This window comes from Periplaneta americana, chromosome 15 (genome assembly GCF_040183065.1).
Source record: "Periplaneta americana isolate PAMFEO1 chromosome 15, P.americana_PAMFEO1_priV1, whole genome shotgun sequence".
Classification (NCBI taxonomy): domain Eukaryota; kingdom Metazoa; phylum Arthropoda; class Insecta; order Blattodea; family Blattidae; genus Periplaneta; species Periplaneta americana.
Window position 1 is genome coordinate 134,783,760 of NC_091131.1, and position 24,856 is coordinate 134,808,615.

Below are 24,856 nucleotides of genomic sequence, written 5' to 3' on the forward strand. Positions count from 1 at the left end.
TACGAACAACAATGAACTGTTAATCTTAACTAATATTTACAAGGCACTATTTACAAATCAGAACTGTCAGTTCTCAGTTCACAGTTCTTCTAGCTCAGTCACTTGAGTTCACAGTATCTCAAACCACAGACCTTCAGAGACAGTTCACTGCACTCGAACTCAGGTCCCTCCAACTGCGGTCCACTGCACTCAAACTCAGGCCTTCGGATGCTGACACAGTTGCGGACGCACACTCAAGTCGTACTCCGGTACACAAGACTGGGTGGCTTGCTCTGTTCACTGGCTTACTGACTGAACTAATCATGAATCACACTGAAACTGCTCAAGTTCGCTCGCGTTTCTTCTTTTATAACCACAGCGGCGTAGCCTGGAAAGTTCGACGCGTGTCCTCTCGAATTATCTGGATATCTCCACTTCGGACGGACTTCTCTGGAAGATTCGGGAGTTTCCGTTCCCCCTTCACTCCGTAAGTAGCAGCTGCGCGCGCAGCCTCCCTCGCCGCGTAGGCCCTTTCCCCTCTCTTCTCTCCGCCGCGCGCCGTCCCTCAGTGCTCCGTGGAGCCCGTGTCGGCTCACGCGCGACCTGCTCTCTTGCGGGACGCTGGTCGTGAGTTCGAATCTCATGTCACTGTCACAATATCTTAACTACCGGTACTACTTATAATTATCATTTTATAAGATTTAAATAATATTATCTCCAGTTCATTTTCACTATTGTTTCCTTTATATATATATATATATATACACCCTAATATATATATATATATATATATATATATATATATATATATATATATATATATTAGGGTGTATCGAATTTTTTTTCTTTTTTTTTTTCTTTTTTTTGAAAAATGAAAGTGGCTAGTGCGGAAAAGTTGCGACTTGTAGCAGAAAGAACGTAGAAAAAAAGAAAATGGTAATTCGACAATATCCTATGTCTCTGCATCAGCTCTAAAGTTTCGCGAGCCTAATGCTCTATGTCTGTTTTCAGTTTTTTTTTTTTTCTGTAGTGCAGCTCTTCGCTTATTTATTTAAATTTACACTCAGAAATAACCCAGGACTCACTACGAGAAGGTGGCTGCACTTCCAGACCCATCCCTCAGTAATATACTCTGGTGTCAAATGTTAGTTTACGCTGCATAGTCAGACTTCGTTCTGAATCATGGTATTTCTTAGCTATGCACACTGAATTATGTGAAGGATTCCTACAGCTCACACAAGCGGAGAATCCTACAAGCAGTTGTAAGTCATCGAGATTGAACAACTGGCCCTGATTTCATCCTTTCAAGCTCTATCGGACAATGGCCAGAATGAACGGCTTGGGAGATCCCCAGAAGATACTCCTGATCAGTAAGCCTACTAAGATCGGAGATCTGTTCCTCGTTAATTTTGTTGATCCAGGGTACTTTAATGACTTTGAAATTCGCCACTGATTTTGCCTCACAATGGAGTAACTCTGTCCAGAACGTGTGCCTGGACCTTTAGTGATACCAGCGAAATGTTTCATGAGATAGTGCAGTGGAAGCTCATTTCCATGGAGAAGACAAATTAATCGTTGAAGTGATATGCCGATTTTCTTTTCGATTTCCAATCTGGTCTCCATGTTCAGAGGAAGGGGATAGGGAATATAGTTCTTCTAATAAAGTTATAATTATGCTTCTCTTCTTTCTCTTGGCGATATAATCGGCTGTCCTTTTTCTCCTGTGTTTGTGCCTTGTCCTTTCGACCAACAAAATATACCGCTCAAATGAACTTATTTTTAGGTGTTTCTTCTTTTTGAATTTTATCTCCAATCTTCATTTCTCTCACGATCATCTATTATAAGACCCTTATTCCTAGTAGATATTATTCTCGCGTCTTGTAACAGCTATCGCAATTAGAGCCACATCTCTCCTCGAGGCGCCTGTCCTGAAGGCTGCTGAAGATAATTTTGGTACAGACAAGCGAGCCTGAGCGGCAGAGGGCTTAGATTCGAAGTCAGAATCCGCACTGGTTCATTGCTGTTCCAAGCGGTGCGAAGGCGAAGACTCAGAGCTTGTAACTGATGTCTGTTATCTCTTCCTTGGAATCCAAGTCGCACTTCTTCAGATCGATGGCGAATGGGCCTCTTCGCTTTTCTCTCTTCACTCTTAAATGGTGTCTTGGTCGTCATAATGTCGATATTATCAATAATATTTCGTTAATTCCTCTGGCCTATTAGAAAGGATAGTTCTATCGATGCAACTTTTCTACTTAACTCACATTCTCAGAGGCTTTCCGGGTCCGGGCACTTACAAGTGCATATATCAAACAATTTTCAACCTTTATTAATAAAACCTGTTCATGCGCCCTTGAGATTGGCCTACTTCGTTAATGCGACTTCAGAATATTCTGATATTTACTATGATACAATTTCATCTTTTCCACTAATCTATGTTTGCTGATGGTAGGAAGGCTTGCTGTTTTTCAAACCTCGATAAGTTTTTCGGTAGTAACATGAGCGATATCTTATATTGAAAGGTATTTTCCACCTAGTTCGTTTGTCTTTAACTTTCTGATCTAAAGAAATTGTGTTATCACATTCTTATAGGTTGGAAGTTGCGACTCTCTTATCAGTCCTTATGTACTGAACAAAGGACTGTCAGCAGTACGGCGAGTACTGAATTATGTTTTCCATCATGACAACACGATGCATAAGAACTATTGCATTTACCACTAAACCACTGATATGATACACTATTTCACAGGAACAACAGCGTTACAAATCTGGCCAGCGTAGCTTACCAAATACGACTGCTGGGCAGACGCTACCCTGACTGCCAGCATCCCTCGCTTCTCTCATCCCACAGAAGATACTGGTGCCAGAGCTTTTCTTCTTCTTGTACTATCTTCGCTAACTTTTAAAAGATCTGATTGATGGGGGGTAATTGTATAGGTATGCAGACTGTCGTTATAATAATTTTTACAAGTATGCGTTATAAATTCGAATCTTCAGTATGGATGCGGAGACACAAGATATTGATTAAATTTAATTTTCTTTCTCCTGCAGTCTTTCTGCCACTAGTCGCAACTTTTCCGCACTAGCCACCTTCATTAAAAAAAAAACATATATATTTTTTTTCGATACACCCTAATATATATATATATATATATATATATATATATATATATATATATATATATATATATACACACCTTATTATTCATACTTTCGTATATATATCATGTGTATTATGTTTCATAGAACATATACATACAGAACTAAACACTAAACATTTCTTGGGGCTCCACGAGAAACTTTTGCTTGAAAAAGCGCTCTGTGGCTCAAAAAGTTTGGGAACCGCTGCTTTAAACAATGAGGAAAGTTTTCTTAAAAAGGTATAGAGGGTGCGGTAATGACAAGATGAAGTTCAGTCTAATCATATCCTAACACTTGGCATTCTGGATATGAATTAAAAAAGAGTTTATAATTATTGAGGATACATCATACTGTTGCCCTGATCGGCACAGTTGGTATGGCGCTGGCCTTTCTGTCTGAAACTACGAGATCGATCCCGGCCCAGGTCGATGGAATTTAATTGTGCTTAAATGCGACAGGCTCATGTCACTAGACTTACTGACATGTTAAAGAACTCCTGTGGAACAAAATTCTGGCACATCGGCGACGCTGATATAACCTCGGCAGTTGCGAGCGTCGTTAAATAAAACACAGTAATTTACAAAAATCATAATTGATTTTTTAGAGTGTAATAATTGAAGTAAATCCGATTTGAAATATCAGTGTTGTTCTATTCCACATCTGAACTTCACCCAAGCCTTTCATATATGAACAATTGTTGGGTCTGCATTACCGTGTCAGTACGAGTTCCAACTTTAATGTTATAGATGGAAGCTAAAGAATAATTTGTATGCATATTCAATTACTTAATTCTCTCCAGATTACATATCATACTTGAAAGCACGAAATATCAAGGAAATAATATACAAATTATTCCAGGGAAGAGGAAAGTACCCCACTGAAATGTCAACACACAGCACTATATCAGTAGCTAATATTAAATTTGGTCGCATTGATGTTTGAACCGAGCCTCTAGAGTGGAAATTCAAATAAAAATAATTTCCTAACTAAATCTAAATGCTGCTCGTATATATCAATATTATCCTTGTATTTATATTAGGTTTACTATAAATTCACGATAATATTGAACGTGGCTGAGATAGGGAGTGTAGGATGAATTTCTAGGCGAAGTAGAAATACTCGGAAAAATTGATCCAGAATACGCTGATCACCTCAAACATCATTCTTGTAACTTTAAAATAATAATGGATTTATTTTAAAATAAGCATTAATTATGAGACACTGTGTGGGCATTCAATTACAACTATTATTTTATTATAAAAAACACACAACATTTAAGCACACGAAGAGAGGTATAGCTTGACGCTGGGGGACCGGGTGCTGTATAACCCAAGTGACATTTTTATATTTTGTCATTCTGAAGATGATCGGAGAGAGTAACGAAAATCAGGTAAGCAAATTCAGTAAATATATTTAAAGGATAATTATATAATTCTTTTTTGGTACAATGTCCATGCTCCTCCCTGACCGTATTATCAATGGCAGCAGCAGTAGTACTTTTTTTTTTATTGGGTTATTTTACGACGCTGTATCAACATCTAGGTTATATAGCGTCTGAATGGTATGAAGGTGATAATGCCGGTGAAATGAGTCCGGGGTCCAGCACTGAAAGTTACCCAGCAGCAGTAGTACTACTACTGACGATATAGCAGTAATATTAGTGAAGCAGTGGGGAGCGCGGTACCATTGCAATTAATAACTAATGCTGCAAGCCATAAGGTCACGGACTCGATTCCCGACGGGGTCATAGACTTTTTCCATTGGTCTAACCCTTCCAGCTGCACTATGGCCCTGGGGTCTACTCACGTCTCACAGGAATGAGTGCCAAGGCTGTTTCTAAATTCTCTCATTGCAATGTTGTTAACTCTCTGCTTTTCTGATTTCTTGGCTGATCCATGGGTTACATCTTGGAGGAAAGTGGATCGACAGTATAGAAAAAGCCTCCATGAAGAACTGCAGGCAACATTGTTGCTCCGCCCTATGAGCTACATACGTCGCAGATGAGGAGTGTGTACGTATGAATGGTAGTCTCTTAAGGGACGTCCTTTTCAGAAATAAATGGCAGACTATGAATTTTATGATCTCATGTATGTCACTCTGAACAATAAATTCCTAGTTAATGAACAGCTACTTATAGCCATCTGTTCCTCAGCCGGACTCGTCCAGTACAAGAGGGGAAACTGCGAGCATCTGGAAATAGAACTTACACGTGCAAATATAAACTTCATCAAGAGATGTCGGGAATGCATGAACGCAGATGGGAGCCACTTGAACAACTCCTGTGACGCAGTTTAGTACTCATTATTATTAAATAAAAAAATAATTATGATCATGCTATTATTAACCAAAGTTATATGAGTAAAAATGCGCGGAAGTTACAGATAGATAATGACGCAATCAACGCCGACCATGCGCATGATGACTGTGGGCACAGCAGAACATTTTTTTATTATTTTAAGGATATGCTGTAGGAACCAAAATGAAATCACTTTTTCTTTCTTATAAGGAGGAGGGACTTGAAGGCTTACACTGCACCCTGAGGTTTATTGTGCTTATCTCTGAACGACTGTGCAACGCTCTTCTACAGAAATGTTGAGCGGCTCGAGTATTTTTCTAAGTCAAAGAATGCCACACTGCGCATGCTCTGGTTCATACCATGAACAGATATTCGTCTCCCCTTTCTGTTTATGTATTACATATCTATGGTGAGGAGAAATTAAAACATGGGGGGGGGGTTACTACATTTTTAATACGTATACAAATATATTGCCGTAAAATTCTGTAGATTTTAGAAAAAGAAAAAAAAAAAAACAAATCTGAAATACGCAGAAGAGCCGGAAGAATTTCACCACGTTATGAAAACAACTAATGCTACCAGGAGAGTGAAGTGGTCTAAAGCGTATGCGTCTGCAGTGCTGATCAATGGTTCCAATCCCAACACGATCCATTATGTGTTATATTTATAAAAATATAGGCCTTCATATTAACCCATTATATGAGAGATTTTTTTCGATTTTTTTTGTGAAAACTCTCAGAGATTATTATTATATACTAAATAACAATATAAAATATAAAAGAATTCGAAATAGTGTTATTTAGGCCCTTTTATTCTATGTTTGATATATCAAACGCTGGGCGTTGTTGTATAGCAATGTTATTTGGAAGGTTCTATACAGAATTATGTGGGATGTGACAGGGTAAATAACTGTTTTGGGTTATGGGGATGTTTGGAAAGGTTTCAAGCATATGTAAAGTGCTCTGGGATAAGTGGAACCCATAGTTTTCTACGGTGAAAGTGGAACCTAACGTATGACAGTGCCAGAGAATCAAATATGAAAATGAAATTTAGTGCATATAAATTCCAATTTCCTTTTTGAGTTCATTATTACCTAATAGTTTCACCAGCCTTTAATAGTTTTAACGTAACAGTTATAGGTTCCACTTTTCCCAAGTTTCCACTTACCCCATTGTACCTTATGTAAAATAATTTACACTGAATTTTGCAAGAAATTAAATTATTATTATCATAAATCATAATGGAATAAATTGTAACATAAATAGTCAGAAATTGTGAACATTTATAGTTGTATTTTGCATTTTTCTTGCATACTCCACAGCACCTTTGAGTGTCCTAACATTGCACCAAATGATTTTTTCCATCATACCGCAATTCAGTTGGTATCAGTGATGGTTTCTTTGGCAAAACAGACGTCCTTGGGGAGCTCAGATTTGGTGTTTAAAGTGTTACCAATGTTATCCTCCTTATGAATTCCAACAAAGGATACCCTGGAACATTTTTTCTGTACAGTAACCACATGTTTACTACCGCCCCATTCAAACAGAACCTGAAAAGTGCCACCATCATTTTTTTGACCTGATTCGAATTCGATACAATCCTCGGTGTTGATCGATCAAATCAACACCCCTCATATACTTGTTGTAATGTTTGATGATTGTCGGTTCAGTAACAGCAACACGTTTCTTTTCACTTGCATTCCATCGTTGACAAGTTCCGTAAGCAAGTGTCACATTTTCATCTTGAAAATTAGGGCCCATAGTCACTTCATTGTTATCTTGCCATTTGATGAACATTACTTTCTTGTCTTTTGATTGAAGGGTGTGAGTTGCACCTCTTGACTGTTTTCCTAGGTCTTTTAATGGTGCATTTCCAGTCCTATCAGCTCGAATTGTTCCTATTACATTTAAGTTATTTTGTAACATTGTGTTGAGGAGTTCTAAAGAATTGAAATAATTGTCAATGAAGACAACTGTTAACAGGAATAAATCCAATATAAATACTTTGAACAACTGACGACCCCAATGATTCACCTTGAATCCCACCTTTTTTCCCTGCTTAAAACTATTATTCACAGTCGAGGGACCATTATTACCTATAGTATTCTGGCAACAAATATTTCTTCGCAGTTGAAACCAGTAGCAAGTTATCCCTAACATTCATGCTCTTTCATTAAGAATTACATTTTTATTGTTTTCCTGCTACTTATTGGCATGAGGAGTGGATAAGCAGGATGGGGGAACTATATGCTACACTCTGACTTAAAAACTTAAGTGGCTTACCTAAAACTTCAGTCCACTTACCTGGCTATAGGAGAACGAAGTCAGATATGAAAGATTCTGCTTCTTTGGTGTTGCTGTTGCTATGACTATCATTATCACTACTCCCATCACTATAGGCCTGAAAATTTCGCATTTGCGAAATCTACGAATTTTTAAATTGTGAGGTAGAAAGTATTTTTCTTCATCTGTAAGGTGATTTAGCATGAATTTTTATCAGAACTGAAAGTGCGAAAAAATACGAATTTCCTGTCGAATTTCGAAATCACGAAGAAAAATGCTATTTAATCAGTCAAATACTGTTTTTCAAGCGAAAAGCTCATTTTATATACATACACACAAAAATTAAAGGCACTTTTTAAATCCATTGATGAAGCTACAAGCAAAGATATGTTTTCCAAAGCTGCTCAATCAGCAAAGAATAAACTGTCAATTTTGAAGAAAAAAAGGACTCTGGCCAAAAGAACTTTGAGGCTATAGTGAAGACATTCTACCCGAAGAATATAGTTCTGTTGAACAATGTTGACAAATCAAATATTGACATGTTTCCAGGATTTTTTATTATAATGAAACAAGAATTTCGAAGTGCATACAATTCATTTAAGAAGCTTATTTGAACAGCAGGTGAAAAATTAAAAATGTGACATAGTGAAAATATTTAATGCTTTAAGAACAGAGAATAAAGCATTTTCATAATGTTGTTTGCAAATATTGTGGACACCAACAAACAATGTTGACAGTGAACATGTTTTATTACAGTATGGTGCTGTTGTTTCAGACAGACGATGTAATTTGAAGGAGGAAAACGCTGAACTTTGCACAGTGTTATCTTTTGAGAAATGAAAGGTAGAATGCACAAAGTTTTCTTTGGAAAAAAATAGATGCTAATTTCAGAAAAATAGATGCTAAAAATTCAGGTCCCTACCCATCACTCATGTCATTGTCATTGATGTCCAGATTGTTTACATTTTATGAAGTTGTCTATAACGCCTTTCATTATTGCATCTTTCTCTCTATAGTAGTTTTTAATGTTAATCACATGTTTGCAGTATGCAGTCCATTCTTCTTTAATTACAGACTTTAGTCCTTCTGGCACAAGTACTTGAAGTCTTGTCAGAGACATATATATATATATATATATATATATATATATATATATCACCTGTAGTGTTGTGTGACCTTACACAGTTCTTGACAGTACTTCAGGCTAATTCAATAGGATGAGCTTCAGTACATCATAGTAATTCAATAGGACTTATGTGACACATATGAGGCTGTAACCTGATGACAGTGTGACCATCAATCAATCTTCTTAATGTATCCAGCTGTTTGCTGACAACATAAAGTCCACTATAGTCCACTGTAGTCTATTCAGTTGTTGTTTTTCACGAGAAATGAGGGGAATTTTGGTCGGTGTTCATTATAGATGCCTGTTGCTAGTAGCCAGAGGTGGGGTGTAGTCAATATATACTGCAGGGCTGTGTCTTCTGCAACTGGTACTGATGATTTTAATTTACTTCTTTTGTGGTTATTGATGGACAGTATAGAAGAATGTGTTCCAGATCTTCATCATGATTATTACACCACAGACAAGTAGGATTATCAGAAATGTGAAATCGGTGTAGGTACAATTGAGTCACAAGATCTTAAATGGATCAAACCATTACTGGGACCAGATAATCAATGAGGTAATAGAGATTAAACAGAAGAAGAAAAACTTCAACAGGGATGGCAGATCACAACTGAGTCAGGCTTGGACTCACACCTTGAACCGACTAAAACCTAATGGTCACCTTTCACTGATTTTCAAATATTGTGTCGATTTGGTACACTATTTCCTTGGAACAAATTTATTCTTTCAATGAAAAAAGAGCGAACTTCCTCATATTTTCTTCACATGGCACTCTATGGTTTCGAAAGCAGTCCAACATTTCTTATCTGCCTTATCTAATAATTGAGTAGCTTAATATCAAAGATGGACATCTGACCTCAATCGAAATTTAGATAGCAGTGGCTTTTTATACAATTTTTCATGCTCTTTCCAGTTATAGTGAAACCATATGTAAACTCTAACACTACATTTATAAAATAAGTTATGTTAAATATTACAAAGAACACTGTGAATTAAAAAATTGCCTCTAGATCAAAACTATGGAGACGACATATGTCCATCTTTGATATTAAACTACTCAATTGTTTCCTATGATAAAGCGCATTGTCTATGACGATTCCATATGGAGCAGACAAATTGGGAATAACTGAACCTTTACTTCGAAATTATTTGAGTTCATCTGTCTATGATAATCGCCATGTTGCTGTTCCCACTTTGTATGCTACATCGCATCCCTCAACAAAGCCATTAGCCTCCATCCAGACGAATAACATTAAGTCTCTTTGATGGTTTCACAGGCTATCAGCCGAGTCGAATTGTTGATATCTTTCAAGCTTTCGGCTACTATCTCTGCAGCCATCTTCAGGGATACTGATGGTTGTGACAAGAAAGTCATGTCTTTACTAAAATGTAAAAGTCAGATGGATAATTTAAACCAATCAGAGGTAAGCAGATTACTGCTGTAAGATTGTTGGTGGGCGACAAGCCATGTCTCACTGGTAGAAGTTGATCACCAGTCTCAGTCCACGGCTTCCCTGTGTTTACTGCAATAGAATCAAAGGACCTGTACCTCTGTCTCACCAATGAAAGGTGACCATTAGATTTTAGTCGGTTCAAGGTGTGAGTCCAAGCCTGACTCAGTTGTAATCTGCCATCCCTATTGAAGTTTTTTTCTCCTGTTTAATCTCTGTTACCTCATTGATTATCTGGTCCCAGTAATGGTTTGATCCATATAAGATCTTGGTCTGATCAAACATAATTTTGTGTCCTTTGTCAATACTGTGTTGCACCACAGCAGATTTTTGGGATAATGGAGCCTGAGATTTTGATGTTCTTTGATTCTGTCCTCCTCCATGTGGCCAGTTTGTCCAATATACATTTCACCACATTCACAAGGCATCTGTAAATACCTGGTGTTTTCACTCCTTGGCTACCTTTTACCTGGCATAGATGATGTTTGATGGCTCTTGATGTTTTAATTTCCAGTTTCTGTAGGATTTGGATTATCTTGTGTGAGATTGTTTCTATAATATGGAATGAAAGCTTTCTTTGTTGGTTGGTTCTTGACTACTAGACATTTCTCTTTAATTTCTTTTTGAACTGACTTATTTCAGGGCTTTATTGATTTCCTTTCTGCTGTAGTTATTTTATTATTATGAAGTACCGAAGTACATATATTTCCGTGCAGGAATTCTGCATTATCATATGATGAAGGATGGGTGGAGCAGAGAAAAATTCTCTCGTAATGAGTGCACCCTTACACTTAGTGTGTTGGACATTGTGCCACTATCACACATCTGTGACACAGTGCATGAGGGTTGGCCACAAAAGGGAAACTGAGAGGTGGAACTTTAAACTGAGACGATTCAATCTGAGATTGGAACTGGAATCCAATGTGGCTTAGTGGTTGAAGCATCAGAATGTAGAGCTGAAAACCCAGTTTCGAATCCCGGTGCCAGAGACAATTTTTCTCCGCTTCACCCATCCTTCATCATGTTGTTGCTGTTGTTTTCTAATGCCAGGCGTTTGACAATAAAGTCATTTGACCTCTTGCACTCCAATATTTTTCAAAGATATTATCATGACCAGCCACTGAAGCACAGATTTTGAGGTGTTCCGAATCCATTTCTTGGTTTGAATTGCACAATGGGCAATTACTATAGTAGTATCATGTAGTATAGAAGATCTGTTTCTGTGGGCAAGTTTTTAATATCCGATATGATGTAATAAGCTAGTTAAAACTAACTTTTTCTGCGGAGGATGGTGATGGCTGTGTGTATTTAGATAAAGATCTATATACGTCGGCTTCCTATAGGCACTGTGCAAGCTCCTCTGGTGGCGACTGTTGTTACTAACTGCAGGACAGCAGCGATAGAGTTGTGCTTGAAGCATATGAATATACTTAACATCTCAGGTTAAATGATTAGAAATATGGATGATCCTAAAAAGCGGAATGGTAACGCAAATTGCTGTGTTCTTGAGTGTAGTAATGCTTATAGGAACACACCAACCGATATTGTTTTTATTCATTCCCAAAACAGGAAACTGAAGCGCAGCGACAATAATTGTGGATCCAAGCAGTACGCAGACGAAAGTAAATAAGGCTACACTGCTTGTAATCATAGTATTATTATATATTAGGCCTAATATAAAAAAAAAGAATGTATATAGTATTATGTTTATAAATAACCATTAAGTTATCAACGACAGGAATTTATAATTTAAATTTCAAAAAGTACATAATTACTGAGTTCTTTACATATATATTATGTATAATATTAGCAATAATAAATAATACACTTATTTTTAAATGTATTCATATCGATATTTAATTCTTGATTTCAAGTGTTGAAACCAACACCTGCAACAAGAATTTGCAGTATTCATTTTATTGGGAACGAGATCAGGACACCCCCAAAACTAGCATACCGTTCCCAGTATTTTTCTAAAAGATTACGAGAAAAAGACTGCCTCATCTCAACTAGCTCCCCAAAGATACGAAAGAGACGCAAAAAGAAGAAGAAAAGATGAAAATTTAAGTTTTATGGAAGGCGAATGCTCAACAAGTGTTATTTATAAAAATTAAGTAAACATACAGGCAGAAGTAAATGAAACCATTCTTAGTGATTTTGTTTTTTTTTTCACAATTGAATTGTGAGAATTGTCTACTCAAGTGTCTATTCCATTACATGCAGAACTGAAGTCACATAAGAAATGTTATGACAAGAGTTCAGGAACAGATGATATGTTTAATGAAATGCAAGTTTTCCGAGATTATTCTACAATAAAATATGAGAGAGAAGTACCAGACTTAATGGGAGTGACATTTGTGGTTTTGAATATATTGTTAAAATGTCTGCCAATTGAAACACAATCATACCCGTAGAATCATAATAAGAAATATTTCCAATTCTATCATTTAACCCAAAAATAGCTACCATAGATAGTCGAAACGCCCCAAGATGTAGACCATACATATTCTTTTTTTCCATTTTTATTAGTGGATTTCACATCGAAAGCTTTCGAAAAATTCTGTCCAAGAGTAAGATTAGTAAAGAAAATCGTCTACTCATATTTTCAAATTAAAATGAAAACTGGATTGTCGTATTCTGCTATGAGGGTAATGTTTGGAGTTAATCGTACAATTATAATTAGGATGTATTTTTACCGCCACTGTAATGTTGTCAGTGGCGTCTCCTGACTTTGATCTTAAGGCGTTGGCAAAGAAAAAAATTAAATAAAACATACTTCATTAACCTTTACACATTCCCTCACATTTTTTGTGAACAAATAATAGGAAAGTCATTCATAAAGGTAATTAGCGTAAATTTTCGTCTAATTTTGAAACATCAGTAAAACTGAATAAAGCTGAGAGAGTAAACATCGATTGAGATAAATCTAAACAACAAATAAGTATAATTAATTAAAAACCAAAAACACTAAAGCTGTCTCATTACTCACAGTTATTTGAATTCGAAATCCACTCTTCTTTCCTTCTGCAAGAATTTCTTGATTACTGCTTCGTAGAACCTGGATTTGTCCTCTCGTAAGTTGGCAAGTAATTCCTTCTCGATTGAGATAAGGCTTAAGTTAGACATCCGGTTCTGTGTTTGAGTGGAGCGGCAGTAGGTGTGGATCCTCTTCAATGATGAGAATGACCTCTCCACAGATGACGTAGTGCAAGGAATTGTTGAGATCAGCAATGCTAATTTGTATATTTCCGTAAATCCACTCATTAAATTCATGTCCAATAGATAATTTACAATTTGAATTGGCGTTTTGTCCGTCCCTTCATTAGAAGCATACCATACGTGAAGTTCATTCTGGAGTTTGCTTACATTAAAAACACTGCCATAAATATTTTGCACTCTATTTAATAAATCATTAGGAAAGTTTTCTCTTTTATTGAAGTGGGCCATTTTTGTTGGATTTATAAAATTAAAATACTGTAGCTTTTCAAATGATGCAAATCTAATTGTTAACTGATTGCTAACATTATCAATGATTTCGAAATAAAGTCGCTTGAAATAATCTCGCTGTGACTCAGTGTTCAATCTCCTCTTTTTTACTTCAATCACCTCTTCATCTTCCACAGTATCATGAATAGAAGACCACACTGCTTCGAAATTCTCTCTTTCCTTTTGCAGCTGCTGTTGAAATTCTGTAATTTTACTACTGGCATACAAAATATCAACATTTTTAAACTGGAGTATAGTGAACAAAACATCCGAAAAAGCAAGTAGGTTAGATAGAATCTTTATTAAAAATATGTTCTGGAAATCCTTGAGGAAGCTAGAAAATCCATTTGCGGTCATTGCAGTTATATGATCAAAGTTTCCACTTTCCTTAACATGTTCAAAGAACATTATCAACGCTTCTCTATTCTCACTGACTGTATGGATAAGTCTAGAGGTAAAATTCCATCGGGTATTAGACAATGATGGTAACTTTCGGGACATGAATGCTGAAAGCTCATGTAACCTCTTAGAAGAACGAGAAAAAAATGTAGGCAGTGATTTAAGACCGGAAAAAAATACTTTTAGGTCCTTGTTACATTCTAATGATTGTTGAAGTACTAGGTTCATAACATGAGCATAGCAGTGCGTAAAGAGAGCTTTAGGATATTTTTCCAAAACTTTGCTTTGAAGTCCATTGAGGTGACTACTCATCACGGCAGCACCATCATAATATGTTTGAGCGACTAGTTTATCCCCACAGTTATATTGTTCCATTACTTCATTGACATGATCAAAAAGAGCTGCTGCAGTTCTGTCAGCGCTCACGTCACGAAATCCAAGAAATCGTTCTACTACTTTCTTCTGTGAAACTGGAAAATAACGAAATACAGTTTTACATCTGATGTTTCATCAAGCATAATAGCCACAAAATCTGTATTCTGGATTTCGTTGTAGATTTCATCCCTCAGAACATCGGCTACTGAATTGATTAAATCATTTTGAATGTTTGCCGAAGTACCGCGGAAAACTGTAGACGTTAGTAAATGTTCTTTCAATGGTGAATCGAACTCGGCACTTGCAAGAAGAAATTCCACGTAATTTCCTTTGTTTATAGATTCTGAACTTTCCTCGTGGCCTCGAAATGACTGTTCCTGATTCGCTAAATAGCAAACAGCATTAATCAATCTCTTTAATATTTCCCTGTTCTTTTTCGCTTTTTCGTTATGCAGTTCTATTTCAACCTTTCGTTGAGAATCCAGAAGAACGTCAATTCTAGTAGGGGATGCAATAAATCTGTTGAATGTTAAAAAACTAGAGAGATGAATTTCTGACTCACTATGTTTCTTCACAGCAGTATTAAGGTGATTTAAATCACCATACCCTTGCTGATTCCAAACAGTTTTCTTTGTTGAGAATAACAAACATGTCCAACAATAAAATCTGTTCACTACATCACAGCCGCAGAGCCAGCTTGAAATCTCATATAGCTCTTTCCGAAAATGTCTCTCAAACCCCCTTCCAGTTCCAGTAGCACCACATTTGCCCTTTACAGACGTTGATATTATTAAATTAGGACATGGTCTGCCGCTGTCAACAACTTGTTTTTTCTGTGCGTAAGGAAGCGATGAAAAAGGACTATGTAATAGTTTTTGTACAATGCTTTCACTAGACATCTTAAAAAGATACGCAACATCAGCGATAACTGCTCATGCCGGTACTGGCGTCGGCGTGTGGCGTTGGAAGTAGTTTCAACGTCCTGAGGAGCTAAAAGACGAGGGAGAGAGTGAGAGGGCGCAAGCGCAATGAGTCTCAAGACAGCCAGTGACTCGTTGCAACGCCATGGCAAAGTTTAGCGCGTTTCATACTGCTAGGCTAGGCCGCTAGACGATAGATAGCAGTAGCAGTTCAGTTGAAGCATTAATAATCATTATTAAAGAAAAACACTCATGTAATGTACTTTATACGGATTAAAAGAATAATACCATAATTTCCTAATTTTATTTGGGCGTTGGCGCACGACCCGCACACCCCCAGAAGACGCCACTGAATGTTGTTGACATCCACAATGGTTACTGTAATTTTGGGTTTTGGCCTAGCAGAGAAAGTATTCAGGAAACAATGCCTGCAATATTGAAAAATGTAGAGTGACAATTAATTGTTCAAAAGTGGAACAGCCACCCAATGTGGATCAGATGGTGGCCTTCAAATCTAAATGCTACTGTGGCAGATCGAGTGACACATTCATAACAACTGATTGCGGATTATTGACGTTATTAGAAGGTGGTGATGAAGTCAGGTTTTCCCGGAATAATAACAAAACTCTCGGAAAAAAGGGATCATTGTTGTTATTCCATCGTATCTGCACGATGGTAAATTAACAGCTGAAGAAGTCGAAACTACTTACAGTGTTGCCAGTGTTCGAATTCATGTTGAAACGTGCATTCAGCGAATTAAAATATACCGGTACAGTATAACATTTTACACAAACTATCAATTGAACTGCTTCAGCATGATGATCTTGTTGTTTATTCAACTGTCCAAATAGAAGTCTGAACCTCACAAGTGATACCAACAAGGCACCACTTATGAGGCAACTAGGCCAGAATATCATGGGATAGAGTGGCCAGTTCCCTTTCCCTTCCATTGCATATATCGCCGACTAGCTACAAATTACACTAGTCAGACTTCATATGCATACAAACAATATTGTTCTTCCTCTGACACATATTGTCAAGTGAGATGTACAGCCTGATAATAGATGTACATATCAGTCAGAACCTCAATCAGAGGTAGTATGTTGATGATATTGTTCATATGTGTTGTGTTTTAGAGAATTTGCAGTCGCCCATTATTCAGGAAGTGTAATTAAGACTATTTTTAGAATTAAATCACATTAAAATATGTAATTTATAGACACATTATACACACATAAATATTACACACGTCATGACATCAAATATAGCTAAGTATATCAATGTTTTCGTAATATGATTGTTCACCCTCATTCAATGGTCTGAAATCTGATTTAAATGCCAAACAACTATACTGATATTTCAGGAACTTTGTAGTTAACATTTTACACTCCTCTAGCAGTACTGAACTTTTCACTGAGTCTATTAAATAATTAAAGACTGGAGATTGCTAGGTTTGCAGTGAAAGACCTGCCTTTGGGCAGAACACTATGAATCAATGAACCCATTCTTACTAATATTACAACTTCTTATCGGCAGAAAGCTGCATGTAACTTCTACATCACACATGACTAGTGAATGACTGCGAGCCTGTAGTTAATTAGGAATTGAGACACTTTGCGGCACTACCAGTACGATTTTGAGACCCATGCACAGTGCCTATATACTGTACATCATGTTCAAGAGTACCATCTAATTTGTTATAAATATGAATATTCAAGAATGAAAATGAACTATTGGACTCCACCTCCATGGTAAACTGAAATCTTGTCCATGTGGCCAGACCACGAAGGTGTCGTCTATGTAACAGAAGAAATAGCTGAGTCTGGTGTTCAAAATGCTGCAGGTACAGTTTGGCAATAATAGGAAACAGCAGAGTCCATTGCTACATTGTTGATTTGTTGATGTAGTTCCTTCTTTTTTTGCTTTCATTTTTTATTGATTGACTTTAAAAAAAATATTCCTCCACATGGGTTGTCTTCTTATACATTACTCTAAAATGTGGCTATTCTTTTGTCTGTAGAAACTGTGTGAGCAAGTATGCTCTTGTAGTGCTGCAGCATTCAATACTTCTTAATTATTGTTGTTTCCCATGGCTTGATAGGTTTTACTCTATTTTGCTTCGGGTGTCCCAGTATAATACTTCCTAATTATTTTGCCACATATGAAGCAGCTTACTATTTCTTTATGAGGTGCATTTGAAAAATCCGTGATTTGACACGCAGATGACATTGAAAACATGTTAACAATGCCGCCATTGTTAGTGACCATTTTACATTAGTTGAAGCACTGAAAATCATGATTTTCTGTTGACTACATTTCGTGTAGTTTAATTTTGAAATAAGTACACCGAACAGATTGGCAAAAACGGAAAATGTCGAGCTTTGTGCTGTCATTAAATATTTCGTAAAAAGGGAATGAATTTGACAGAAATTAAAGCAGACATGGATGTTATACTAGGGAATCTGCTGCAGCATTTTCGACTGCGAAAAGATGGGTGGCACTATTTAAACATGGTCGAAAGAATGTGGAAGACGACCCCTGCAGTGGTCGACCAGTAACAGCAAGAAGTGGAGAAATTGCAGAAAAATCCACGATATACAGTAGTGTTGGATGACCATCAACTGAAAGTGCGGGAATTTAGTGAGATTATGCGTATCTCAATTGAATGAATGGGTGTGCCACATCTTAGTCAATGTCTTCGGAATGTCCAAGTTCTCCACAAGTTGGGTTCCGTGTTTGTTAATCCTGGAACAAAGCATGTCCTCTGTCTAATTTCGAGGGATTGTCTGGTTCGATTTGAAAAAAATTAGCCTGATTTTTGCTATTATTATAATAATTTTTGATAATATAATTATGATAATGGAATAACTGATACTCCAGCATGTGCAATACCTCTTGCTAATGATGGATACACTGTTAACCTGCACCTCTTTCTACTATACTACTAGCTAGTAATAAAGTTAATGAGGGTGGTAATAATCAGAATCTCATATTGTTCATTCGTGGAAATGCTATATCTGGAGCTCCTAATATGTTGTTGTTTTCTAATGCCAGGCATTTGACAATAAAGTCATTTGACCTCTTGCACTCCAATATTTTTCAAAGATATTATGGCCAGCCACTGAAGCACAGATTTTGAGGTGTTCCGAATCCATTTCTTGGTTTGAGTTGCACAATGGGCAGTTAGGGGACTGATATATTCAAATTCTATGCAGGTGTTTGGCCAAACAGTCATGGCCTGTTGCCAATCTAAATGCAGCTACAGACGATTTTCGTGATAAATCGGAAATTAACTGTGGATTATGATGCAGAGAGTTCCATTTTTTCCCTTGAGATTGTATTATCAAATTTTGTTTGTTGAAGTCTAGGAGCTCCTAATATTAGTGGTACTAATCAATTGCCAAACCCTCCAATTATAATTGGCATTACTATAAAGAAAATTATAATGAATGCATGAGCAGTAACAGTTTGTGACGACTGATGAAACCTGGATCCATTTCTACATAACATAGACAAAACAGCAGTTAGAACAACGAAAGCACAGTGATTTCTGCCTCCAAAGAAAGCAAAAGCTGTTCAATTGATTGAGAAAGTCAAGAAACATGAAACATGAACTGGACAAGGCTGAACCTAGTGTTTTCGAGAAACCAAAACCAAAGTACATTAAATATGACGAGAGGTATTTGGACTTCGGTTTCATCTGTACTACTGTTGGTAATGAAGAAAGACCTCAATGTGGCATTTGTCTTAAAGTTTTGGCAGCAGACAGTATGCTATCTAATAAGCTGAGGCGACATTTTGAGACTATACACAGCAGTTTGCAAGGTAAGGATCGACAGTACTTTTCCTGTAAAGGAACGGAAATAAAATGACATAAAAGTTTATTTTCTCAAGAAGTGTCTGTGTCCAAAAGATCATTATTACTTTCGTACAAGTAGCGTATTGTATGGCACATTGCAAGAAACCCCATACCATAGCCGAAGAACTGATTCTGCCTTCAGCAATTGATATGGTCTCGATTATGACTGGTGAATCTGCTGCTAAACAACTGAGAAGTATCTTTGTCCGATAGCATGATCAGTCATAGAATAGCTGACCTGGCTGTTGATATACAGGAGCAATTAATTAAAGAACTTGGGGGGGGGGGGAAGGAATTTGCTCTCCAATTGGATGAGGCAACTGTTAGCAACAGTGATGTGTACTTGATCTGGTATGCGAGATTCATAACCGAAAACAATACATTTTTTTAAGATCTTCTATTTTGTGAAAGTATAACACTCGGCACAACAGCAGATGAGTTGTTTGGAATTGTCGAAAAGTTCATGGAAAAAAAACTTCATTTGGTAAAAAAAAAACGCAAGTCTTTTACAAGACAGATCTCTCAAATATGTTACAAACACATTTCTTCGTTTAGTTATGTTTTAGGGAATAAAGGTCATGTTTAAAACTCCTTTTTACTTAATGTTGAGAAATTCATGAATTGACAAGGGAAAAGCATGTCTAATATTTTGTAAACCTCCACGACCCTTCTACAGAACCACGACAAATTAGGTCTTTATAATAGATATGGTTACAGCCTTTTAGTAAACTCTTCACCCACACTGTACTTTCGATTATTACTGACGAACAATATTGCCTGTTGAAAAACCGACACAGGAATAAAAGTTTCCTTTATGGCACTGCTATAAATTTTCTTCTCATGCATATTACAAATGGAACAAATGTGTTGAAATACGTATGTACAAATGGTGCTCGTGCCATGTCAGGATGTTATAGCTCTTATCTGTAAGAAAGCGCCTGATGCATTGTGGACCCACTTCATTATTCACAGGGAGTCCCTTGCTGCAAGGAACCTCAGGAATGAGTTACATGACGTATTGTCAGTCGCAATAACAATTGTAAACTGCATCAAAAGTCGGGCCCAAAAAAGTTAGATTTTTTTCACAAATGTGTGTTGATATGGGAGCTGAGTACACTTCTCTTCTGTATTATTGCAACTCATGTTGGTTGTCCCGTGGTAATGTAATCTCCCGTGTTTTTTAACTGAAACAGGAACTGCACTCATACCTTACAGAAGAAAATCATGCCTATGCCGAAAAATTAATTGATAATGACTTCATCCACAAGTTGGCATACCTTTCTGATATTTTTCAGAAACTAAATATCCTGAATGTATCTCTAAAAGGGAATGAAACAACATTCTACATCTTTCAGAAAACGTGTCAGCTTTCAAAAGGAAGTTATTGCTTTGGAAGAGGAAGAGTGAAGAAGAACACATTGCTGATTGTTTTCCTACATTGAGCGTGTTATTAGAAGAAACAGAACTACAATTATTAAATAAAGAAATCAAATCTGTGTTTGTACAGCATTTGTCTCAACTTCATGTCCACTTCGAAAAGTATTTTCCACAGGACACAGAGCACAACTGGATTAGGGATCCATTCAACACAGATCCTCCATCACATTTCACCACAGCAGAAGAGAAGAAGCTTATTGAGCTTTTATTAGACAACACAGTGAAGGTGATATTTTTTTCTCCAAAACTGCTTGAATTTTGGAGCTCCGTGATGAATGAATAACTCCAGGATTAAGTAAGAAGGTCCTGCACATTCTGCTGCCTTTCGCAACGTCTTATCTTTGTGAAACTGGATTTTCACCCATGACAGTGATCGAGTCCAAATGTAGATCAAGAATAAATCTTCAGAATGAGATTCACCTTGCCATTTCAAAATTTGAACCCAGATTTGATAAACTGTGTGAAACCAAGCAAGCTCATACATCCCACTGACTTGGCTGAACATTATGCCAGTAATGACATCTGTTTTTACTGTGGTTTGTGATTCTTCCATCGTTAAGTGAATTAACAGCAAGTGATAAATATTAAAAATTTATATTTTTTTAAATTTAATAACTCATATTTCATATTTCTGTGTATCAACAGTAAATAAGCTTGATTATACATCTTGATTACACAACTTTTAACACTATATCACTTCGGAATATGTATTATATGTCTTTTTTGTGTTAAATTCTATAATATCTGGTTAACAGACCGAAAAATGTTAACCAGGTACTATAGAATTTAACACAAGAAAGAACTATAATACATATTCCGAAGTAAATAAGCACATGAAAGACATTTTTGTCTCTCATTATTGCATATTAAAAGTTAATTGTCGAGAGGGGAGGCGTGAGCTGCTTTCCTAAACTCAGGAGATCCATGACAGCAAAAGTTTGAAAACCCCTGGTCTATATACTTACTTACTGGCTTTTAAGGAACCCGAAGGTTCATTGCCGCCCTCACATAAGCCCCCATTGGTCCCTATCCTGAGCAAGATTAATCCATTCTCTATCATCATATCCCCGTCCACACCTGTGGAGTAACGGTTAGTGTGTCTAGCCGCGAAACCAGGTGGCCCGAGATCGATTCCCGGTCGGGGCAAGTTACCTGGTTGAGGTTTTTTCCGGGATTTTCCCTCAACCAAGATGAGCAAATGCTGGGTAACTTTCGGTGCTGGACCCCGGACTTATTTCACTGGCATTATCACCTTCATCTCATTCAGACGCTAAATAATCTGAGATGTTGATAAAGAGTCGTAAAATAACCTACTAAAAAAAATCATCATATCCCACCTCCCTCAAATCCATTTTAATATTATCTTCCCATCTACATCTCGACCTCCCTAAAGGTCTTTTTCCCTCCGGCCTCCCAACTAACACTCTATATGCATTTCTGGATTCACCCATACGTGCTACATGCCCTGCCCATCTCAAACGTCTGGCTATAATGTTCCTTAGTAAGACTGACAGTATACAAGTGGTGTATGAAAAATTTGTATATGGGCGTAGAAACAGTCCATACATTAATTTTAAAGTGTTTTTTCAGGAGTTGAGTTGAGTTTTAAATATTGTCACACTTCCAAAGCACTGAAAAGTTTGAAAACTATGGGAATAAAATTTGTTAACATCTTGCCTCTTAATGCCTCTTAATACCAGTGTCAAAATTTTCGATTTTTTCTTTTTAGTCTCATATGAAAGAACACACCTTTCTGAACATAACCCTAAATTTTTATACTGAAATTCGGTCATATATTGGAGATATAGAAGTTTAAATGCCAGTATGTGCATCAGGTGGGCGTGGAGTTAGCTGTCAGAATCAGTAGTTTTTTGTTCTTAACATTTTATCAATTCTCTGCTATTATGAGAATGAAAATGGCTGCTTGCCATGTTCTAGATGCCATGGAGATACTCTAGTAACCATGGAATTGAAGTTCATAAGTTGGTATACTCTGTTTATATTACTTTTGTTTGTATCGTTGCTTACGGGATAATCTCGTAAGCAACGGTTTGTATACATTCCCACGTGCTTCGAAATTGTGTTATTGTGTGGTGTAAAATGGGCAAAAAGGGAAGCGTTGCACGACGTAAAAAGAGGCATTTCCAAGGAAATCAATTCACAATAAAGAAGAAAGAAGAAAATACTATTCAGAATTCTGAATCCCCTGTAAGTTCTTTTGCTAAGAAACTTCGATTGGACTTGGAGGTTATGTCAAATACTGATGCACAAGTTCATTCCGTAAATAATGTAGCTGTGGGTTATAGAATTATTCATATTCCTACACTTATAAGTGCAATTAGTGATAATGTGTCTTGTAAAATATGCCATGGTGAAATAACATTAGTAGAAACTTCAGTTCAGGGTTTAGCCAGCACTTTTAAATTTGAATGCAGTGTTTGTGTTGATAAACGACAATTCTATAGTAGTCCTAATAGAAACAATAATGTTTCTGAAATTAATAGAAGGATAGTGTATGCCATGAGATGTCTTGGACAAGGCTTGACTAGTATTCAGTTATTTTGTGGCCTCATGGACCTGCCTCCACCAGTCAAACAGACTACGTATGCTCTAATTGTGAACAGAATTCTAAGCGCTTCTAAGTTAGTGGCAAAACAGTCAATGAAGAGGGCTGTAGAAGATGAAATTAAGCTTACATCAGAACCTGAAAAGCGTGAAATCTCCATCTCTGGAGATGGGTCATGGGAAACCCGTGGTCATTTGTCACGTTATGGTATTGTGTCTGTAATTGGGGCAGAGTCAGGGAAAGTAATCGATGTGAAGGTGAAGTCATCATATTGCAGAACTTGTAAGAAATGGGAAGGTCCAAAGAAAGGTCCTCAGTATGAAGATTGGATGAAAAAACATGCCCCCCTGTGTACAGCAAATCACCAAGGTAGTGCTGCCAGTATGGAGTGTTGTGGATTGCAAGATATTTTCAATCGCTCTGAGAGAAAATATGATGTAAAGTATGTTGAATACATAGGGGATGGTGATACAAAAAGTTTTAAAGCTGTACATGACTCCATGCCCTATGGACCACAAGTAGATATCCAGAAGGTGGAATGCGTGGGCCATGTACAGAAAAGAATGGGCACCAGACTTAGAAATTTAAAGAAAAAGTTGTTAGGAAAAAAATTAGCTGATGAGAAAGGTATTGGTGGTGCTGGTCGTCTCACTGATTCTGTTATAGATAAGCTGCAAGTTTATTATGGCAATGCCATAAGGGGAAATAAGGGGAATATTGAAGACATGAGGAAGTCAATATGGGCTATTTGGTACCACGAATTATCAACGGATTCTGAACCTTTACATTCTATGTGCCCTTCAGGAAGAGAATCATGGTGTGGATATCGTCGAGCACAAGCAGGTGTTGAAAAAACCTACAGACATCCCCATCCTATTCCAATGGCTGTCATGACAGAAATTAAGCCTATATTCAAAGATTTAGTAGCCACAGACCTTCTAAAAGGTGTCTCAAAGGTCGTACGCAAAATCCAAATGAATCTTTTAACAATAAAGTGTGGTCTATTTGCCCTAAAAACACAAACTGTGGGTACAAAGTGGTGAAAGTAGCTGCTGCTGATGCTGTGGCTACATTTAATGAAGGAAATATCAGCAGATTACAAGTGCTTAAGCACTTGGATGTGACAGTGGAAAAGTTTGCAGAGACTGCTCTCAGACAACGTGACATCCTTCGTGTAAAATATGCTGAAAAGTGGCTTCGTGAATCCACTAAGGAGGCAAGAAGGACCAGGAGGAGGCTAATGCTTGAAGAACATGGCAAAAACATCACAAAAGAGGGTACAACATACGCTGCAGGAGCTTTTTAAACTTATATGTAAGTTGGAATGCATGTTGAATTTTCAAAGTCATTTTTCCATAACTTAATATTTTCAACACAAAAAACACAATATCTCTGAAAGTAATGGTCCAAACTGCATGAAATTTTGCACACACATAGTTTTTTGTGTGTTCTAGAGGATAAACCCAAATAGTCAGATGTATTTGCAACACAAGATCATTTCACTTGTGAACATGATGTGAAAAAATGAAAATAATTTGA

At 37.0% G+C, this 24,856-nt stretch overlaps 1 protein-coding gene across 4 annotated transcripts in view; it reads left to right on the forward strand.

The window, feature by feature from the left end:
- Positions 1-22,799: 22,799 nt before the first annotated feature.
- The window catches only part of LOC138715363 (tudor domain-containing protein 5-like), a 148,401-nt gene continuing 146,344 nt past the window's right edge, over positions 22,800-24,856 (forward strand). For 2 of the 4 annotated variants that reach the window (XM_069848202.1, XM_069848199.1), the window contains exon 1: positions 22,800-22,959. In XM_069848202.1, coding sequence (XP_069704303.1) covers positions 22,852-22,959 — 108 coding nt within the window. In that variant the 5' untranslated portion in view covers positions 22,800-22,851. Of the gene's footprint in view, positions 22,960-22,994; positions 24,632-24,856 lie in introns of those variants that run through there. The other 2 variants (XM_069848201.1, XM_069848200.1) reach the window with 2 other exon arrangements.